Source organism: Lactuca saligna, chromosome 9 (genome assembly GCF_052625555.1).
Source record: "Lactuca saligna cultivar CGN05327 chromosome 9, ASM5262555v1, whole genome shotgun sequence".
Lineage (NCBI taxonomy): Eukaryota > Viridiplantae > Streptophyta > Magnoliopsida > Asterales > Asteraceae > Lactuca > Lactuca saligna.
The window spans coordinates 34692754-34710330 of NC_136425.1; the positions used below are offsets into that span (position 1 = coordinate 34692754).

General features: G+C 32.4%; 2 protein-coding genes across 2 annotated transcripts; both read left to right on the forward strand.

The window, feature by feature from the left end:
• Positions 1–9658: 9658 nt before the first annotated feature.
• Positions 9659–12343, forward strand: PDE338 (Nucleic acid-binding proteins superfamily). The gene is made up of 8 exons (XM_078975194.1): positions 9659–10587; positions 10674–10748; positions 10824–10895; positions 11038–11118; positions 11209–11306; positions 11606–11731; positions 11824–11872; positions 11949–12343. Exons 1-8 carry the CDS (start codon positions 9748–9750, stop codon positions 12120–12122), a joined length of 1515 nt encoding a protein of 504 aa, XP_078831320.1. The 5' UTR covers positions 9659–9747; the 3' UTR covers positions 12123–12343.
• An 810-nt stretch (positions 12344–13153) lies between these two features.
• Positions 13154–14708, forward strand: LOC145015809 (putative ribosome biogenesis protein C8F11.04). Its single transcript, XM_078974288.1, has one exon. It carries the CDS (start codon positions 13224–13226, stop codon positions 14538–14540), a length of 1317 nt encoding a protein of 438 aa, XP_078830414.1. The 5' UTR covers positions 13154–13223; the 3' UTR covers positions 14541–14708.
• The last annotated feature ends 2869 nt before the right edge of the window (positions 14709–17577 follow it).

The following is a 17577-nucleotide window of genomic DNA, read 5'->3' on the forward strand; positions in this document are numbered from 1 at the left end:
TTTAGTAATTTTGAAATTAAAATGAACGTTTATTAATAAAGTTGATATGTATTTATTATTGTGCTTAAATACTATATAGTCTAGAATTTAATAAAATGAAAAAACCATAAAATGACATGTGGAATAAATATTAATTTAAAATAACCACAAATTACATTTGATAAAATAAATAGGAATATTACATGTGGCAAAAGGATATTTATTTATTAGGGAGGATAAGGAGATATTTACTTAATAAACAATTTATAACTTACTTGAAAAAAAAATTAAGACCTAATACCAAATAATAAAAAAATGGTGGAAGGTTCATACTTAAAAATTTACAAAGCATACAATTAATATTATCAAAATCTATCTCACATCGAAGATAAAAAGAAAAACATGTAGTTATTTGATGTTATAAAAATAAATGGTGAATGACTATAAAAAGACTTAAAAAGCAAGACAACTCCTCATTGGTCGGAGGAAATGGTTGTTTGCGAGTGAACTTTTCAAAAGTAGAGAGACACATAATGAAAGTAATTATTATTATTATTATTATTTTGCAAAAATCCAATTTTAGGGGTCAAATATGTTGGTTTTTACTGGTTTTAAGGTGTTCAATCCGTCCGGTTAAATCCAGTTTTTTTGCAAACCGGTTATTTTTTTAGTGGCTCGACCTGACGCGATCCATTAAATATATCGTTGACTCTTTTGCTTTTTAGGTTTCACTTAATTAAGAACCACACGCGTTTTTGTTCTAGATTCACTACTGGATTTTAGAAAGAAAGATGGTGGCGATGGAGGTGGTGTCACTTAATTAGGACCATCAAAACTGATCAAAAAATTAGAATATTTGAAAGCTTGTCAACTTTCTTGCTTCATTTGAGAGCATAACAAGAAAATGGGAGCGAGAGAGGATGAAGATAAGAGAACCTTGTTTTGTAAATAATGTCTAATGTCATAACTATTGGTAAAAATTATGATAATGACATGGTCATTTTGGGTTACCTTTAAGACTCAGTTGAGCAATTATAAGACAAAAGGAAAATAGAAGACACTAGTTTATCAATTTGTCATGTTGTGATAAATTAATAAGAAGTTGTTTTAGAATTAAATGTTAGATTAATTAGTTGTAGGGACTGGATGTCAATTAATTAAAATGTTTAATTAATAAAAACAATTCATGGGCTTTTAGGCTCTAAGCAATTGGATGGCTATAAATACGGAGCTAATGATCAAACCCTAGTTGCTCCTTCTTACTCCTAAATTCCACCCCTCATTACTTCTCATCTCCTAGGGTTTACCTCTCATCTCCTAGGGTTTGTCACATTGCTCAAGTGGTGTTCGTAGGTGTGATTCTATTAGAGGGATTATGGTTTGGATATTTGTCATCCAATCAAGGTAGCAAGAAGAAGATCACAAGCTAGAAGATCTTTGGCCAACAAAGAAGTATGTAATTATCAATTATCTTGTAGTTGAAATAATAGTATCAATATAGGATCATTGTAGGTTTAATTGAACATTTGACTAGGAAATTATAATATGCTTCAGGTGCAATATGTTACGTGTTAGTTTGTGAAAAAACCAATTACCAAGTGAATAGTTTTTCACGAATATGCGAGCTTTTTCACGAATATTATCAAAATCTAAGGATTTTTTCAAATATTTTCTATTCGTTTTAATATTTTCTTATTATCTTAGTATATTGTGGTTGCAAAGCCTTTTACTAACTATTTGAAAAAGTATTTTGTGTTTATAAAATTATTTTCAAATATTTTTTATTCGTTACACAAAAATGTATTTTGTGGTTACAAAACCTTTTACTAAGTATTTTGTGGTTACAAAACCTTTAACAGGTATAGTTACACATAAATTCTTAGTAAAAGTGTAACATATCAAATTTCGAGGCCAAAAATTTCATTTTTGAATTAGTATTTTAACAAACATTTCGCCAAGACATTGTCAATAAAACAACACATTAAAAAATCATAATGTTGTGTCCCAACCCATGACATCAAAAGTAATGAAAATCAGAGTACAATCCCAGAAACCCAATGCGGAAACCATGTGTGTGATGCGTTGCTATACTGCCGACTCCTTCCCTTTCGACAAAGAGGTACCTGAAACCAAAACCAAAATTGTAAGCACAAAGCTTAGTGAGTTCCCCTATCATATCGCATAAAATATCATATCATCGGTATCTTTCAACTGGTAACTGTCATCGGTATCTTTCAACCGGTATCAGCCATAGATATCTTTCAACCGGTAATCGCCATCGGTATCTTTCAAATGGTACTTGCCATTGGTATCTTTGAACAAGTAACCGATGACTATTTCACCCCTACTGCTATCATACAATATCAAGATATAATCATACAATCAGGAATATCTAGGTACTGACCTACCCTTCGATCCTAACGACCGATGTCAGGGAAAACTATTCCCTACTACTACCACTAACATACACATTGCATATCATACATGCATATCTTATGACCATATCACATAAAAATACCAAGATAATTATCACAAAGACAATTATCCACCAAATACCCCTGATGGTGGGCCGACGTTGTGGCCTTAAACCCACCCCTATTGGAAGGTAACTCACATCGATGTCATGCAGTGTCTGAACTATCTTCGGCGTACAAGTCGAGTACCCTCGACTCCTCGATCCAACCACAACAACACTTAAAAGTTATTCATTTGAGTATGCAACCCTAACCGGGGTCATACGAATCTAGTCAAAGTTAACATTGGTCAAAGTCAACTTCCAGTTGACCTGACTCGCCGAGTTGGTCTACCAACTCGGCGAGTCCATACCCTTCAACTCGATGCAATCCCCGTCTCCACTCGTCGAGTCTGGAAAGAACTCGATGGGTTCTCTTTCAATCTTACCCTCAGGGTCAACTTCATCTGACTCGCCGAGTTCATCTTGATCTCGTCGAGTCCACCCCCATCTTAAGAACACGTCCAATCTACGACTCGCCGAGTTGTGACAAGTCCTTGGGAGATTCCCTTGGACTCGCCGAGCTTGCTCTAAGCACTCGTCGAGTCCCATCCCAGGCCCCCTAATGAGCTTGAACAACTAAGGGACCTTCCTTGATCTCATCTGGTCCATCGACAGAAGGATTTAATGGTCATTGCGCTCTGACTCGTCGAGTCCCAAGAACGACTCGCCGAGTTCACTTTTGACCACCACCATACAGTCGATCTAAAGGGGTCTTAACACACCAAAACCATAGATCTGGCATTCTAATGCCCATTTTACACGTAAAGTCCCGAACTTGATGCACATGTAAGGGGGTTCTGGCTCAAAAATACATAAGAAGTGACCTACAAGAGGCATGGGGCTCTCATAGCCATAAAGTTGGCACCTTTATGCCATGAGACCCCTCCTAAGGCCCAGATCTAAAGTCAAACTCCATTCATCCCTTCATAATCCGAAAATGGCTTAGAAGGCCCCCAAAATCCCAACTCCAAAGATGAATAATCACATAGAGGACCAAGACAAGAGATTTTTACCTTGAATGAACTGGAAACGGAACAAATCTCCGTGATCTTTAAGCCCCAACTTGCACCCCCAAGTTCCTTTCCTCTTCTCCAGCTTCACAACCCAACAAAATACACTAAAATGGCCTTAGACCACACAAACAAGGCTAGGGTTTCTATATACTATCTTATGGGAGTGATATGGACGAAGGAGGCTGGGATAAGTTGTTTAAATAGGGTGCAAACCCTCAGATTTAGGGTTTCACTCAAACAACACCTACTCGTCGAGCCAGGCTCCCGAGTCGTTGAGTAGGCCACTTAAACTCTCCCACGGTCACGACCCTACTCGACGAGTTGGGCCATAAACTCGTCGAGTCCCAGAACAAATACAAGAAACCTTGAATTATATACATACCAGAATCAGGTGTTACAAAAGGTTTTGTAACCACAAAATACAGTAATGCTCACTTTATGGATCCTATTTGCAATCATAAAAGACAATCAACCACCTTTGAAATGATACTTATATAGGAAAGTTGTGCCAAAGACCATAATAACTATTTTTCTCAAAGGTTTTTCCCAAAACTAGCGGAAAAAACCCGGGCTTTGTCCCGGACCGTTATTTGTGTTTTTTATGAAAAAATCTAAAATTTTTGAATGTAAGGACCAAAAGTGTTAAAATGACTAAAGAATTAAAGGGTTTGGAATTAGCAAGTTTTTAAAAATTGGACCAAAGTTATCAATTTCTTAAAGTTTTGTGACAAAACTTTGAATATTAAAAGGTTCCAAAAAAATATAAAAATTTTGATTGAAATGACCAAAATTGTAAAAATGGCTAAAATATGAGGGGCAAAATAGAAGAAAAATATGCAAGTTTACTATTTATAAGGGAACAAAGTTTTAATATATATATATATATATATATATATATATATATATATATATATATATATATATATATATAATAGAGAGAGAAATAAGAAAATAACCATAATACGTAGTTTTTGTAGGTCATTATCAGCTAAAATCTGCTTTTTTTTTTTTTTTGAGATTTTTGTAGTCGTCCCTGTTTGCGAATCTAGATGGCATGTGAACTTTTTTTTTTTTGAATTTTTTGTAGCTTGCGAAAATCTAGGGGGCCTGTAATTTGTTTTTTGAGATTTGTTACATGTTGTCATTGTAATTGGGAGAACCGAGATGAACTGATAATTGTTATGAAGTTTGTACATAAGAAATACGATTTTTCTTTCATAATTTTCACCAAATAACTTACATTTTGAGCTAAAAAATCATGATTTTCCGACATCTAATATATCAATGGATAGCCATTGTTACAAAAAGACAATGAAAAAAAAAAATCAACTCAAATAGAGTTTGTATGAGAATTTTATAAAGGATTAACGTTAGAGTTTTTTCATAACTTTCACTAAATAGCCTACTTTTGAGCTAAAAAAATTATGAATTTCCTTCATCTAAATTTGAAGTGTAATATGTCAAAGAAATCCCTTGTTGTAAAGAATATAATGAAAAAAAATCAACTCAAACACAGTTCGTATGAAAAATTAGGAATGTGAAATTGGCAAAAAAAATATGATTTTCATAGACACATGTGAAAATCATGGCTATTTTTGGCGTTTTGAAAATTTTATGTACTTTGTAGAAAACCTTGGAAAAATGACCATTATGGTCGTTTTCTCTATTTCTTTATTATAACATCGATTATATACACTTTATATAATTTTCCTATAGTGAGATAAATGAATGTTTTATGTTTATTATGATATTTTCCTCAAATGAACATTAGCTTAAAAATATAACGGTTGTTCGAGTAGGAGATGGTTGGCAAGATATGACGTTAATATACTCTAGAATCTGATATCGTACGTTTCGGACTAGAAAAATGTATTGCAGAATATAATCTGGAATGTACAATCGTTATGATGTATTGTACTGTTACGAATTCAAAGAAGTAGGGTATTTCTATAGCCATCGTTTCTCCATTACTCCCATTTGAATAATTTCTACATATATAGAGCATATCTATTATAGAAAATGAGTGTGAATAAATCAATATTTTGGAGTACGTGTTAGTAGCGGAAGGAAATGGGAGTGAATCGAAGAATATGTGCACTATATTTCTCAACACTACACATGTTATGGTGTAAATTTAACCACTCATATCAACTTTTCTGGGTTGGTTGTATTGGTTAGTTCGAAGTCCATGTTACATGTTCTAGATCAAATATAATTATACATTATTGATGTAATATATTTTATGTGTTATAAATTGTATGCCTCCGAACACAATACAATTGTTTGTTATTAATCATATTCTCGAAAATACCGTTAAACAATTTATCAGGGAAAATCGATCTAGTGGTAACTGTAGACATGACAATCGTGTCATGTTCGGGTTGTCATGTCGCGGGTTGGCTGGTCAAAATATGCCAACCCAAACATGACCCATTTAAATATACAGGTCACGAGTTAGCGGATCACATGTTGGCGTATTTGGAACATAAACTCATATACGACCCACCAACCCATTTATTTATACGGGTTCACAGGTTGATGAGCTCGTGGGTCAGATTTCGGTTCATGTGTCAGATTCTATAAATAAAATTGACAATTAAACATGAATAAATTTTTGATGGTTGATGCAAACATATCCGAATTTTAGACACTTAAGTCTTAAACATCCAAATGAAAATTAAAAACATTTACAGAAACATGTTCAAACTAAACATTAATACAAACATAGATAATTCAAGTGCTCACAATTCCCATTTTTTCTACCAAAAAAACAAAGTCAATTCTCCAACATCATTTCTATACTTGATTTCGATCATAGAGTAACAAAGGGGAGAGTGAGACTATGGGTGACCAGGAGACTGGAAGTCTGGAAGAGAGAGATACGCTCATACACGATTTGATTTTGAGATTATTTTAGGACAAATGGTCAAAATGGTTACAGACTTAGCCTTACAGGTTACGACTTACGATCTTAGGCCATCCACCACGAGTCAAAATGTCAAAACAGTCAAATGATCTATGAATCAATGGTATATATATATATATATATATATATATATATATATATATATATATATATATATATATTATAATACTTCTTAAATATAAATACTTGATACATAAATACATTTAAAAATAAAATATTTTTTTAAGAAACTCATATATGACCCATTTAATAAACATGTTGGTGAGATGAAAAACTCAACCCAAACCCATTTATTTCGTGTCGTGTCGCGGGTTGTGTTGCGGGTCCTGTCGATAGTTGTCATCCCTAGGTAGTTGGTCACCTGGTGCTGGAAGTAACCAATTATGTAATCTATTACCTATGAGACTTAATCTGGTTCCTTCTCACAACGGGAATTTAGATGGGGTTGATATTGAGTATAAATGTAAGGTCATTGATGATGATGGTCCAACATTTTATGATGATGAATCAGTAATCGATCAAACAAAATTGATGATGTTGGTTGATGATGCTAATATACTTTCATACGAAAACCCAAAGGAAAAAATCCAATGTTTCTTTGATAAGATGATGAGAAGGAAACTGAGCTCCGACAACCCCATAAGAAAAATTACACTTTGTATTTTTTGGTTTCTGAAGACACAAAAACTGCTCAATTGGGGGGGGGGGGGGGGTGATCCCTTACCATTGTCCGAATTATCAACTAAAAAACATAAAACTTGTGTAGCTACAATCCCTCTTCACATATAAAGATGTTATAATTTTTCAAAGGCTAATAAGATCTTAAGCTAGCATTGGTAATGAAATATTTTACTAAGGTATTTCAAATTAAAGTAAGCAAATCAACAATAGACAAGTTTGAAGTAGTTTTCTTTATAAAAAATGTAAATGACAATTAAGGGCTACAAAAGATAAGGTTACAAATACTTTTCAAGTCCGTAAATTATTGGAAATCCACACTTGCTCAAACACACAACCGTGTCTTGATCATTACCAAACCAACAAGCAAGTGTTGGTCGGTTCTTGGATGACATATTATTCAACAATATAGAAATATGTTACAGGGAAAGTAAATACATCAAACTATAAATAACCATTTTAGTGTTCATATTTCATACTAGCATGCATAGAGGGCGAAATGAATACTCTTGATGTGTTGAAAGGCTCCTTAAAGAAAAGCTTTGTAAGACTCCCTCTATTGTGTTACAATGTAAAAAATAAGAATTCAGTGACCATTAAACACACCTAAAATAACAGTTAATTTATTTATATGAGATTTTCTAATAGGAACCCTAAGGGCACATATAAGAACATTAATCAATGATAAATATTACCATAATTAAATATAAAATATATTAATTATAAGAAATATTAGCATAATTAAATGTGAAATGCATTAATAATCTTCATAGTAAATGTATTTTGAATTTAATTATAATAATATTTTTCATAATTAATACTTTTTTATGTGCCGTTAGGCACATATTTGAAAATCCCTATTTATATTGATTATTATTTATAAATCAGGTCCGTAGTTTAATTATCAATTGTATATTCCAAGTTTCCAACACATTTAAATGACTTAAAAGAAAGATATCGAGTACGATAAACCATGTCTTACGTCATAATCATATTTTACAGAACAATATCAACATATGGCCATAATATTCGAAGAGAGGCATTTTCGAAATTGATTTGTAATTTTAAAATGATGTTCCAAAATAAAATTTTCCAAAAGATATATAATTTTCAAAATATAAATTCCGGTCTTAAAGTTATTTGAAAATGCTTTATCATAATTTTTAAACGTGTTTCTGACATTTCGAACTCATTTAGATTTTAAGGAATTTATTTTCTAGCAAATAATTTTAAAATTTGTTTTTCTTTTGTAATTTTGATCTTAGTTATTATTTTTGAAGTAAATTCTGTGAAAAGGTGTTTCGAAAATTTCAAAGATATCAAATTTTTTGAGATATTTATGTTTTTTATTGTTATATTTTCAGTTTTTTTTAGAGTAGGTTTCTTTTATTCGATACATCATCAATGTATGTAAGAAGTCATCAAAACCTTCAAATGGGATGTACACATGAACATTATTCAAATTTCTCCACGGAAAAATTATTAAAACGAAAGAATCCATCCGGTTCAAGAAGTGTTTTAGGAAGCAGTTGCATGCCAATGACGAACAACATATAGTCTGTAATGTTAGAATTATGAATCGCAAAAACTCTGTCTAAATGTCTGGGTTGTGCGAAATCGAACTTTATAGTATGTTTCTAACCAATGATTTGGCCTCAGGTTAGAGTATAACACAAATGCCCAAAACCAACCGGTAAAAAGTGGGTTTACATATAAAGATGGTAAAATGATTATTTATTTCTTTATTCGATAACAACTCAAGTGAAAATATATTAGAATTTTCATGTAAGTTGTCATCTAACAAATATCTATTTATTTATTTATGTTTGAAGAATTTTTTCTTAAGATTATCATTATAAGAAATAGCCTTGATTTATGATATGTACTCATTAATTATATTAATAATTTAATATGAGTTCTTATTGCTAATGTTTGAATTGTTAGTTATTATAATTAAAGAATATAACAATACAATCACCATATCACTTATAAATATTAAATAATAATACATTTCTATTTAGAACAATGTTTTGAACTAGTTATGGATTGTTGTAGATATAATCTTCATGATCATTCAGAGTGGCTATGCATAGCTAGGTATAAGGTAGGTAGTTTTTAGGACCCATATAATTATTTTAATTTATCTAAAATTACTATAGAAAGATTTTAGGGACCTACCTTTAAAAAAAAAAGGATATATCTTACCTATAAAAATCTTTGAATTTGTATAGAAAAATATATATAGGCAAGTTAATAAATCATGTGGTTTTCTATTCTAAACTTGCCACTGATCATTCATATTGACATTTCAAGACAAATTGGTTATTATGTAAGATAATTTTTTTTTAGATTGATGTAAATATCTAAAAAATAAATATTTTTGAAGTATAATCTATAAAAAAAAAATGTTATTGCCTGAACCCAGAGGCCGGACCAGAAGCCCAAATTTGTTCAAAAGTCCATTTAAGATTACATTCTCATTATCTCATATGTGATTCTTTAAGACTTTAACAAAGCCCATTTAGGAAAAAGAAGATAAGGCCATAATCTGAACTCTGAAGGATAGAGCGCAAAGCAAACAAATTGGTTTCAATCTGAAGAATCTCATATGAACTTCGCATGATAAACAACAAGATATGTCTCTCCTTCTTCATCATCATCATCCATGTTGTAAGTTTCTGCCTCCTCTAGATACTTTCATAACCTGCAAAACCCCCATTAACAGATACATTTCTTGCCCTAAAACCCCCAAACCCTTCAATAATCTACCTTTTCTTACAAAATACTCAATCTCTAGAAACACCCATGTTGTAAATTGCTCTAATAATGAAGTCATTGATGAATTCACAAGCACTCAGTTGGACCAAACTCAAGAAAACGAGATCGAAGAGCTTGGATTGTTGGGTAAACCATCACCAATGCCCGTTATTAATGTACCTCCACAAGTTGAAAGTGAGTATATTAAGCCTCAGAAAGAGGAGGTATTAGAGCCCTTTTACAAGTTTTTTAGGGATGGTAAGTCCGCAGAAGACACTAGCGATTCAGAAGATGTTAGCGAGGAGATTTCAATGGAGGAAGAAGAGGATAAGAAGGTTTCTGTAGAGTATTACGAACCAAAACAAGGCGATTTCGTCGTTGGTGTAGTCGTTTCAGGGAACGAATACAAGCTTGATGTTAATATCGGTGCGGATTTATTAGGGACAATGCTGACGAAAGAAGTGCTTCCTTTATACGAAAAAGAGTTGGATAATTTGTTGTGTGATTTTGAGAAGAACCCCGAAGAGTTTTTGATGAAGGGCAAGATGGGAATCGTGAGAAATGAAGAGGCGTTAAGTGGTGGTCCGGTGGCTGGGCAGCCGGTTGTTGAACATGGAACAGTTTTGTTTGCCGAAGTTTTGGGAAGAACTCTTAGTGGTCGACCTTTGATTTCCACACGAAGGCTTTTCCGGCGACTAGCTTGGCATCGAGTGAGGCAGGTTCTTTTCTCAGCTTTCTTTGTTCATGTCTTCTGATGAAATTTTGGGGATTCTTTTTAGTTTCATTAACACTACGTTTGTTACAGATTAAGCAACTGAATGAACCCATAGAAGTCAAAATTACAGAGTGGAATACTGGTGGTCTTCTCACAAGAATCGAGGTTTGACTTTAGTTATCATCTTTTTTTTAATGGTGTGTGTTTATAGTAATTTGGTATAAATTTTGCCTTTTGCAGGGTTTACGAGCTTTTCTTCCTAAAATTGAACTTGTCAATCGTGTTAATAATTTCACCGAGCTAAAACAAAATGTAAGTTAATACTCCTCATATGATCATAATATGCATCAGCTACGTTCTTTTTGTTACATTAGCATATACACTTAATCGAAAATTCATGATCTATAATTTGACTATTATGCCCTTCACTCATGCTAAATCTTGATGAATTTAGGTGGGACGTCGAATATTTGTTCAAATTACACGAATAAGTGAAGATACAAACGACTTAATTCTCAGTGAAAAGGAAGCTTGGGTTGGTTTTTTGTGGGTTTTCCTTCTATTTATCTTCTATTTGTTATTATTCTTCTAATATACATATTTTTGTTACTCATGACATTTATAGAATGCAAAACACCTTAAAGAGGGAACTCTTTTGGAAGGCACGGTGAGAAAAATATTCCCCTATGGTGCGCAAATAAGGATAGGCGAAAGTAACCGAAGGTGAGAGGGTTATGAACTTATGATATCAAGTGGGCCCCATTTGATATACTGGACATGACAGGTTGTACTGCTGTTGGTATGCATTGGATTGGAACCGAGACTGATAATTACAATTTTTTGTCCAATTCAAAAATGTAAAACAAGTTGGGACATCGAGACGACACAATCAATCTCTGTGCAAAAGACATAAATGCCCTCCTCGTCCTTATAATCGAAAATAACCCTAGAAAGTCTGTCCTTTATGACAAATGCAACCCTTAATGTGTGTTATTAAGAATTTCTTATATTATTATATTCAGTGGATTGTTGCATATCTCGAATATCACTCGAGGAGAATTTGCTTTGGTCAATGACGTGCTAGCAATTGATGAAAAAGTCAAAGTTTTGGTTGTGAAGTCGATGTTCCCTGACAAGATCTCTCTCAGGTAAAAAGATGAAATTACCCCTCCATGGATTGCTCAACTTGTCTTTGAAAATTGCAATTATTCATTTCGTTTGTCAATTTTGTGGCAAACAGTACTGCAGTGCTGGAAAGCGAACCGGGCTTGTTCCTATCAAACAGAGAGGTAGTTTACATCTTTTGTTTTTTGACCAAAATGCCCTTCTTTATTATATGTGTTGATGTTGTTTTGGTTATGACAGAGGGTATTTTCGGAAGCTTCAGAAATGGCAAAGAAATACAGGCAGAAGTTACCAGCTGTTTCAACTATTCGAAAATTAGAACACCTTTCAGATGCTCTGCCCTTCAATGTTGAAGAAAATATGTATGCAAATTGGAAATGGTTCAAATTTGAACGAGATAACGAACCAAAATGACAACTATACCCTTTTCCTACTACCCTCAATCATCCACATGGTTGATGTACAAAGAAAAAAAAACAGAGTATTTCACCAAGCAATGGTGATCAAGGTGATCTTGTATTGCATTTAGGATCAATGTTGACCTTTTTACAAAAAGTCAAAAGTGTTTTAGCTTTATTTGGTGATGTATTGTTTCATAAACAAGTTATGATCTTTATTCGTATGTTGTTTGTATATTTTTTGTATTCCTTTTTTAGTATAGCTTGTAGTGTCCATTGATCAAAGGAAGTTGAAGATCATTTATTGCATTGAAGAGATCTGATGTTTGTTTGTTAACTAATTTTATGATGTTAAAGTATTTTTGCTTTCTAAGAGACATTTAAAAGAAATATATTCTGTCAAAAGATCTAGAATCTTAAAGAATTAGAATGTCATGTGTTTAGTTGGAAGAGTTTTTGAGGCGACTTTATCTACTTTAATATGGTATGCAAACAAAGAAAATTATAATGATTTTAGTTCGATATAAATCTTTAAATTTAGATTGGGCAAATGTCAAGGACAACTCATTGTAACTTGATAGGTGGATTAAGTAACGATAAAAAAGATTTAGGTCTTAATTAGTAAACTTTGCTTATATGGGCCACATAATAAGAAATGACACGTAAGCTTGAGATTGACAACATGTCAATAAAAAAACAAATAACATTTATAAACTTGTCAATAAAAAAACATGACATTTATAATGCAATTCCACATCTACCATAGAAATTCGAAACTAGTTCAATATATCATAAAAAACGACATTATGTGAAATTTATAAACATATATTTGAACATGAAGAATAAAAATTCATCCTCCATAATTTCACGATGTAAATGATATATACTCATTATCGACTTAAAAGTTAAAACACAATTGATCAACTTGTACCATTAACTACGAGTAAACCATATCAACGAAGTTAACAGACACATACTAAAACTGTAAATATAGTTATAGTTGAGGGACTATTTTGGTATTTTACTTTTATAAAATTAGACCTAGGTCTAACTTCACTCTTTCCCTCCCTCTTCGCCGCTGCCTTTGCCCCCGACTCTTCTCCCCTGTTCTTCTCTAATGGCGATTTCTTCCTCTACAACCACCCAAGCCGTCGATGCTTTGATCAAATGGAAGAACACCCAATCAGAGTCCAACAATCCACAGTTATTGCCCCAAGACGACTTCATTTACCTTATCGTCACACTCAAAAAAATCCCACAAAAAGGTGGAATTAATGGAGTTAGAACGAACCCTAATAAAATCCCTCTCCCGCATCCCCTCCTGTCTGCCACCTCTTTTTCTGAGCTCTGTCTAATTGTCGACGATAGACCGAAATCAAAGCTCACTTCACAAATCGCAAAGAAGAAGATAAAGGAAGACGGAATCTCGGTCACCAAAGTCATCAAGCTTTCGAAGCTGAAAAGCGACTACAGGCCTTTCGAAGCAAAACGCAAGCTCTGCGATTCGTACGAGATGTTCTTCGCTGACAAAAGGGTAATTCCACTTCTTCCTAAGTTATTAGGTAAACAGTTTTTTAAGAAAAAGAAGTTGCCTTTACCTGTTGATTTGAGTCATAAGAACTGGAAGGAGCAAATTGAGAGAGCGTGTTCGTCTGCTTTGCTGTTTTTTAGCACTGGAACGTGCTGTGTGGTTCGTGTTGCTAAGGTATCGATGGAGAGAGATGAGATTATCGAGAATGTAAGTGCTGCCATTGAAGGAGTTATTGAGTTTATTCCAAAGAAGTTAGGTGGTGTCAGGTCTTTGCATTTGAAGTTTTCAGAGTCTGTTGCATTGCCTTTGTATCAATCTTTGCCTGATATTAAGTTGAGAATCGAAGGACTTAAAGAACAGAATGTCGAGCAAGAATTGATAGAAGTTAAAGAATCTGGTAAGAAGAAAAAGCTGAAGAAGGAGAGAATTCATGAGGCTAACCATGATATGGAAGAAGATGAAGATGAAGATGAAGGAGGGGAGATTGAAAACAACGATTCAGAAGTCAAGCCAACAAAGAAGAGTGCTAAAGACAAGAAGGTTGCAAAAGATTCTGATAAGAAGAAAAGGAAGGAGAGTTTGGTTGAAGTTAATAATCCTACCACAGCTCCAAGCAGTAAAAAGGCAAAGAAAAAGGTGGAGGAAGTAGTGGTAGAAATTGAGAGAATGGAAGAGAAGAAAACACCAAAAAAGGGAAAGATCAATGAAGATGAAGGGGGAGAGATTTTGAACACTGAAGTGAAATCGGGAAAGAGTGCTAAAGAAAAGAAAAGGAAGGGGAGTGTTGTTGAAGTGAATGATGTTAACACAACCCCAAGTGTTAAAAAATCAAAAAAGAAAGGTGAGAAACCGAATGGAGAATCTGGAAAGAAGAAAGGAGGAAGATCAGCATCAAGAGGTTAAGTTTTTTGTTTTTAAGGAGGTGAACTTTAAGCATATGGTAATGGAATCATAGTGAATTCGGTTGATGATAGCTAAGAATTCTGCATTTTTGTTTTGTTGACTTTTGGTTTTTATGTATTTTGGTATCAGTGCAATGAACTTTAAAGAATTTTGTTGGGAGTTTTTTTACTAGTTTCATCTTAAGATTGGAATTTGCAATTCTACTTTAGCAGGTTGATTGAAGTTAGATATTCTATTGATGTTGGTTTTTGTTTATGATTTTCAATATTTTTGTATGTTTTTAATTCCAAGGTTGTTAGCTATCCTGTCCTTCCACCAGATTCTATGCAAAAAAGGTCCAATTCCACATATACCCTTTATTGATTATCAAGGAACAAATATGAGAAACCAAGTTGAAACGAAATCTGTCCTTCAGCTTCAGGTTGTTTTCGTCAAATTTAGTGTTTATTTTGCATTTATCAACAACATTGGTGTGATTACAACATAAACCCAAGTACATGGGTTCAGTTACATAAATAGATGCAAGAATAATGTCTTCAACCCTCAAAAAATCCTTCTTTGCAAGTAAAATGGTTTAATAAGAACAAAACATTAAATTTTTTGTTTTAAAAGAAATTAAGAATTAGATGAACGTGAAAGGTGAATGTGTCCTTTGATAGGTGGTGTATTTTCCTTCTTTTTTATAAACCAAACTTTGATTTTTTTAAACATATGTTTTCTCATTCAGAAAATAGCAATGTATTTATCTTTTTTACAAATAATAGCAACATATTTATATACGTTTGATGCTATAAAAGAAAGTAGAACGGCTTTTTTTAGGGATGTCCCGTGGAAAAATTGGTGTTTGGTCTAATAGTATTTTATAATTTTTTTTTCATTATTAATATCAAAATATTTCCCATTAATTACTTGATAATGTCAAGAAATCAAGGTTACCACGATAAAAAAGCCTAATGGGTAATTTAGTAAATGCCTTACCAATAATCTGACTAAGAAACTTATATTTTTAATTAATTATAGCAATATACTTTTATTGGGAAATAGATACTTATATGATCATAATGGCGATAAGGTTGCAAAGGAGTCACGTGATTTCCACAACAAGAAACTTCCATTCTATAGAGAAAATAATGTTTTGTGGACATATTAATACTGTATTTTTCATGTTTATTTATTAGGACCTTTCATTTTTTTTTTATCGACCTATAAGTGTCAAGTATTAGTAATTAAATGATCAAGTCTATAAACATCTAGATTTTCAATCGTTTATTGGTGTCTATAACAATATACATTTATTGGTATTATTATGAAAACTCTAAACAATTTAAGGTTGCCTTTTATATTAATTTTTTTTCAAGCTTTTAAGGTTGGAATAGATGTTAACAATAGCAACATACAATGATATAATGCATATGAAATATGAATGCAAAAAAATTAAGATGTTTATGTCACTATTTTCCGTACAAATCGAATTTTGGGAACTCATCAGGATGATGGAAGCAACATTTGTTTTACATCCACATTCCAAGTCGCTATTGATTTCTAGTTTATTGTGTTTTGGGGTTTTTCAAGTTCTAGACTTTTTTTCGGATCATCAAGTTTGTTTAGGTTTATTTTTTGTCCACAGAGGTAGATGTTGGTGGTGGTGGACGGTGGTTATGGATGAATATGTTTTAAAGAACAAGAATACATCTTTATGATCTTCATAAAACATGAAGACATGATTAATATATTATATATTCAAATTGCTAATAATAATAACTTTTAATCTAAGACAATTATATTATAACTTTAAAAATCCACATCGTCATGTGGACAAGTTTTGCTGACTAAAATGTTATGTGGCATGCCACATAAGCTTTCTAACCGGATAACTCATTCACTTAGATGAAAATGAGTTTATTGACAGATGATTCAAAAGTTTATACACTTAAAATGTACAAAAAATCAATGAAGGATGGCTTAAAACTGAAGCCAACAGTTTGTTGGCTAATAACGACATTATCCTTTTAATTAAATCTTAGGGTTTGATCTCCATGTCACCGCACTACAACTGGATTTCAATTGTTGGGGAGTGAAATCCCTAACAATGAGGTGTTTGATTCAAAACCTCGGCATGTTTTTTTTTGACCATGTTTGTACAGTGATCTAATTTTTCACATGATTTTTGGATTTTTTTTCTTAATTGAAAGATTTCTTTTCTACCGAGAATTTGTATTTTTTTTTTCAAAAGAAAAAAAAAAACACTATGTTTTCTCCATTAATGAGTTGCAAATACCAAATGGATGATTATTTTTTTTTGGTGAAAGTTGTTTTTTTTTTTTTTTTTTAATTCAAACTTTCACCTGCATTTTCCAACATTATTGATCTAATTAAACCATGATCATGAGCAAGTACATAAATATACCCCTAAAAGATTAGTGAATATAAGAAGTGGTGTTGTTGAAATCTATCTAGCCTTAAATAGCTTTGGAATTTCTCCATTTGAAATTCTATTTAAATGAAAAGTAGAAGATTTTTGGGTTATCAAATTATACATAGTATGATATAGTCAAAACAATATATTAAAGTACAAACCGAACATACATCTAAGATAGAGATAAACTTATCAACATATTCTTAAATCGAAAAGAAATATTCATCCAAATGGTTGAATCAAACAATTTTCAAACTCTTATAGTTTTTATGATTCAAAGTTTTATGTATATATTTTTTTAATTAAAACAAACTTCAGTAGTTAAAAATAGAAAAAAAAATGCTTTCGGTAGTTAAACTGAAAAAAAAAACCCTACAACGGTTTTTATGGAATTTTCCGATTGATTTCAGTTTGATTTTTATGAATTTTGTTTCTATTTTTCTTGATTTAGGTTTAAATTCGGTTTGATTTTGAGTTACGGTTTAAAGTTGCATATGAAATGCGATGAGGGCATTGAAAGTGTTGATGATGAATCTTTCATAATAAAAATGTTATTCTAATTGTAGTTATTTTAGAATAACACTGTCAAGAACTTTTAAATTCATTATTCTTGCCATGTAG

What these genes read in the sequence shown, in the direction of transcription:
- PDE338 (XM_078975194.1), top strand. Translation starts at nt 9,748, where the DNA reads ATGTCTCTCCTTCTTCATCATCATCATCCATGTTGTAAGTTTCTGCCT. An exon ending in GTCTTCTCACAAGAATCGAG is followed by an intron (nt 10,749 to 10,823) that starts GTTTGACTTTAG and finishes TGCCTTTTGCAG; the next exon opens with GGTTTACGAGCTTTTCTTCC. An exon ending in TGTTCCTATCAAACAGAGAG is followed by an intron (nt 11,873 to 11,948) that starts GTAGTTTACATC and finishes TGGTTATGACAG; the next exon opens with AGGGTATTTTCGGAAGCTTC.
- LOC145015809 (XM_078974288.1), top strand. Translation starts at nt 13,224, where the DNA reads ATGGCGATTTCTTCCTCTACAACCACCCAAGCCGTCGATGCTTTGATC.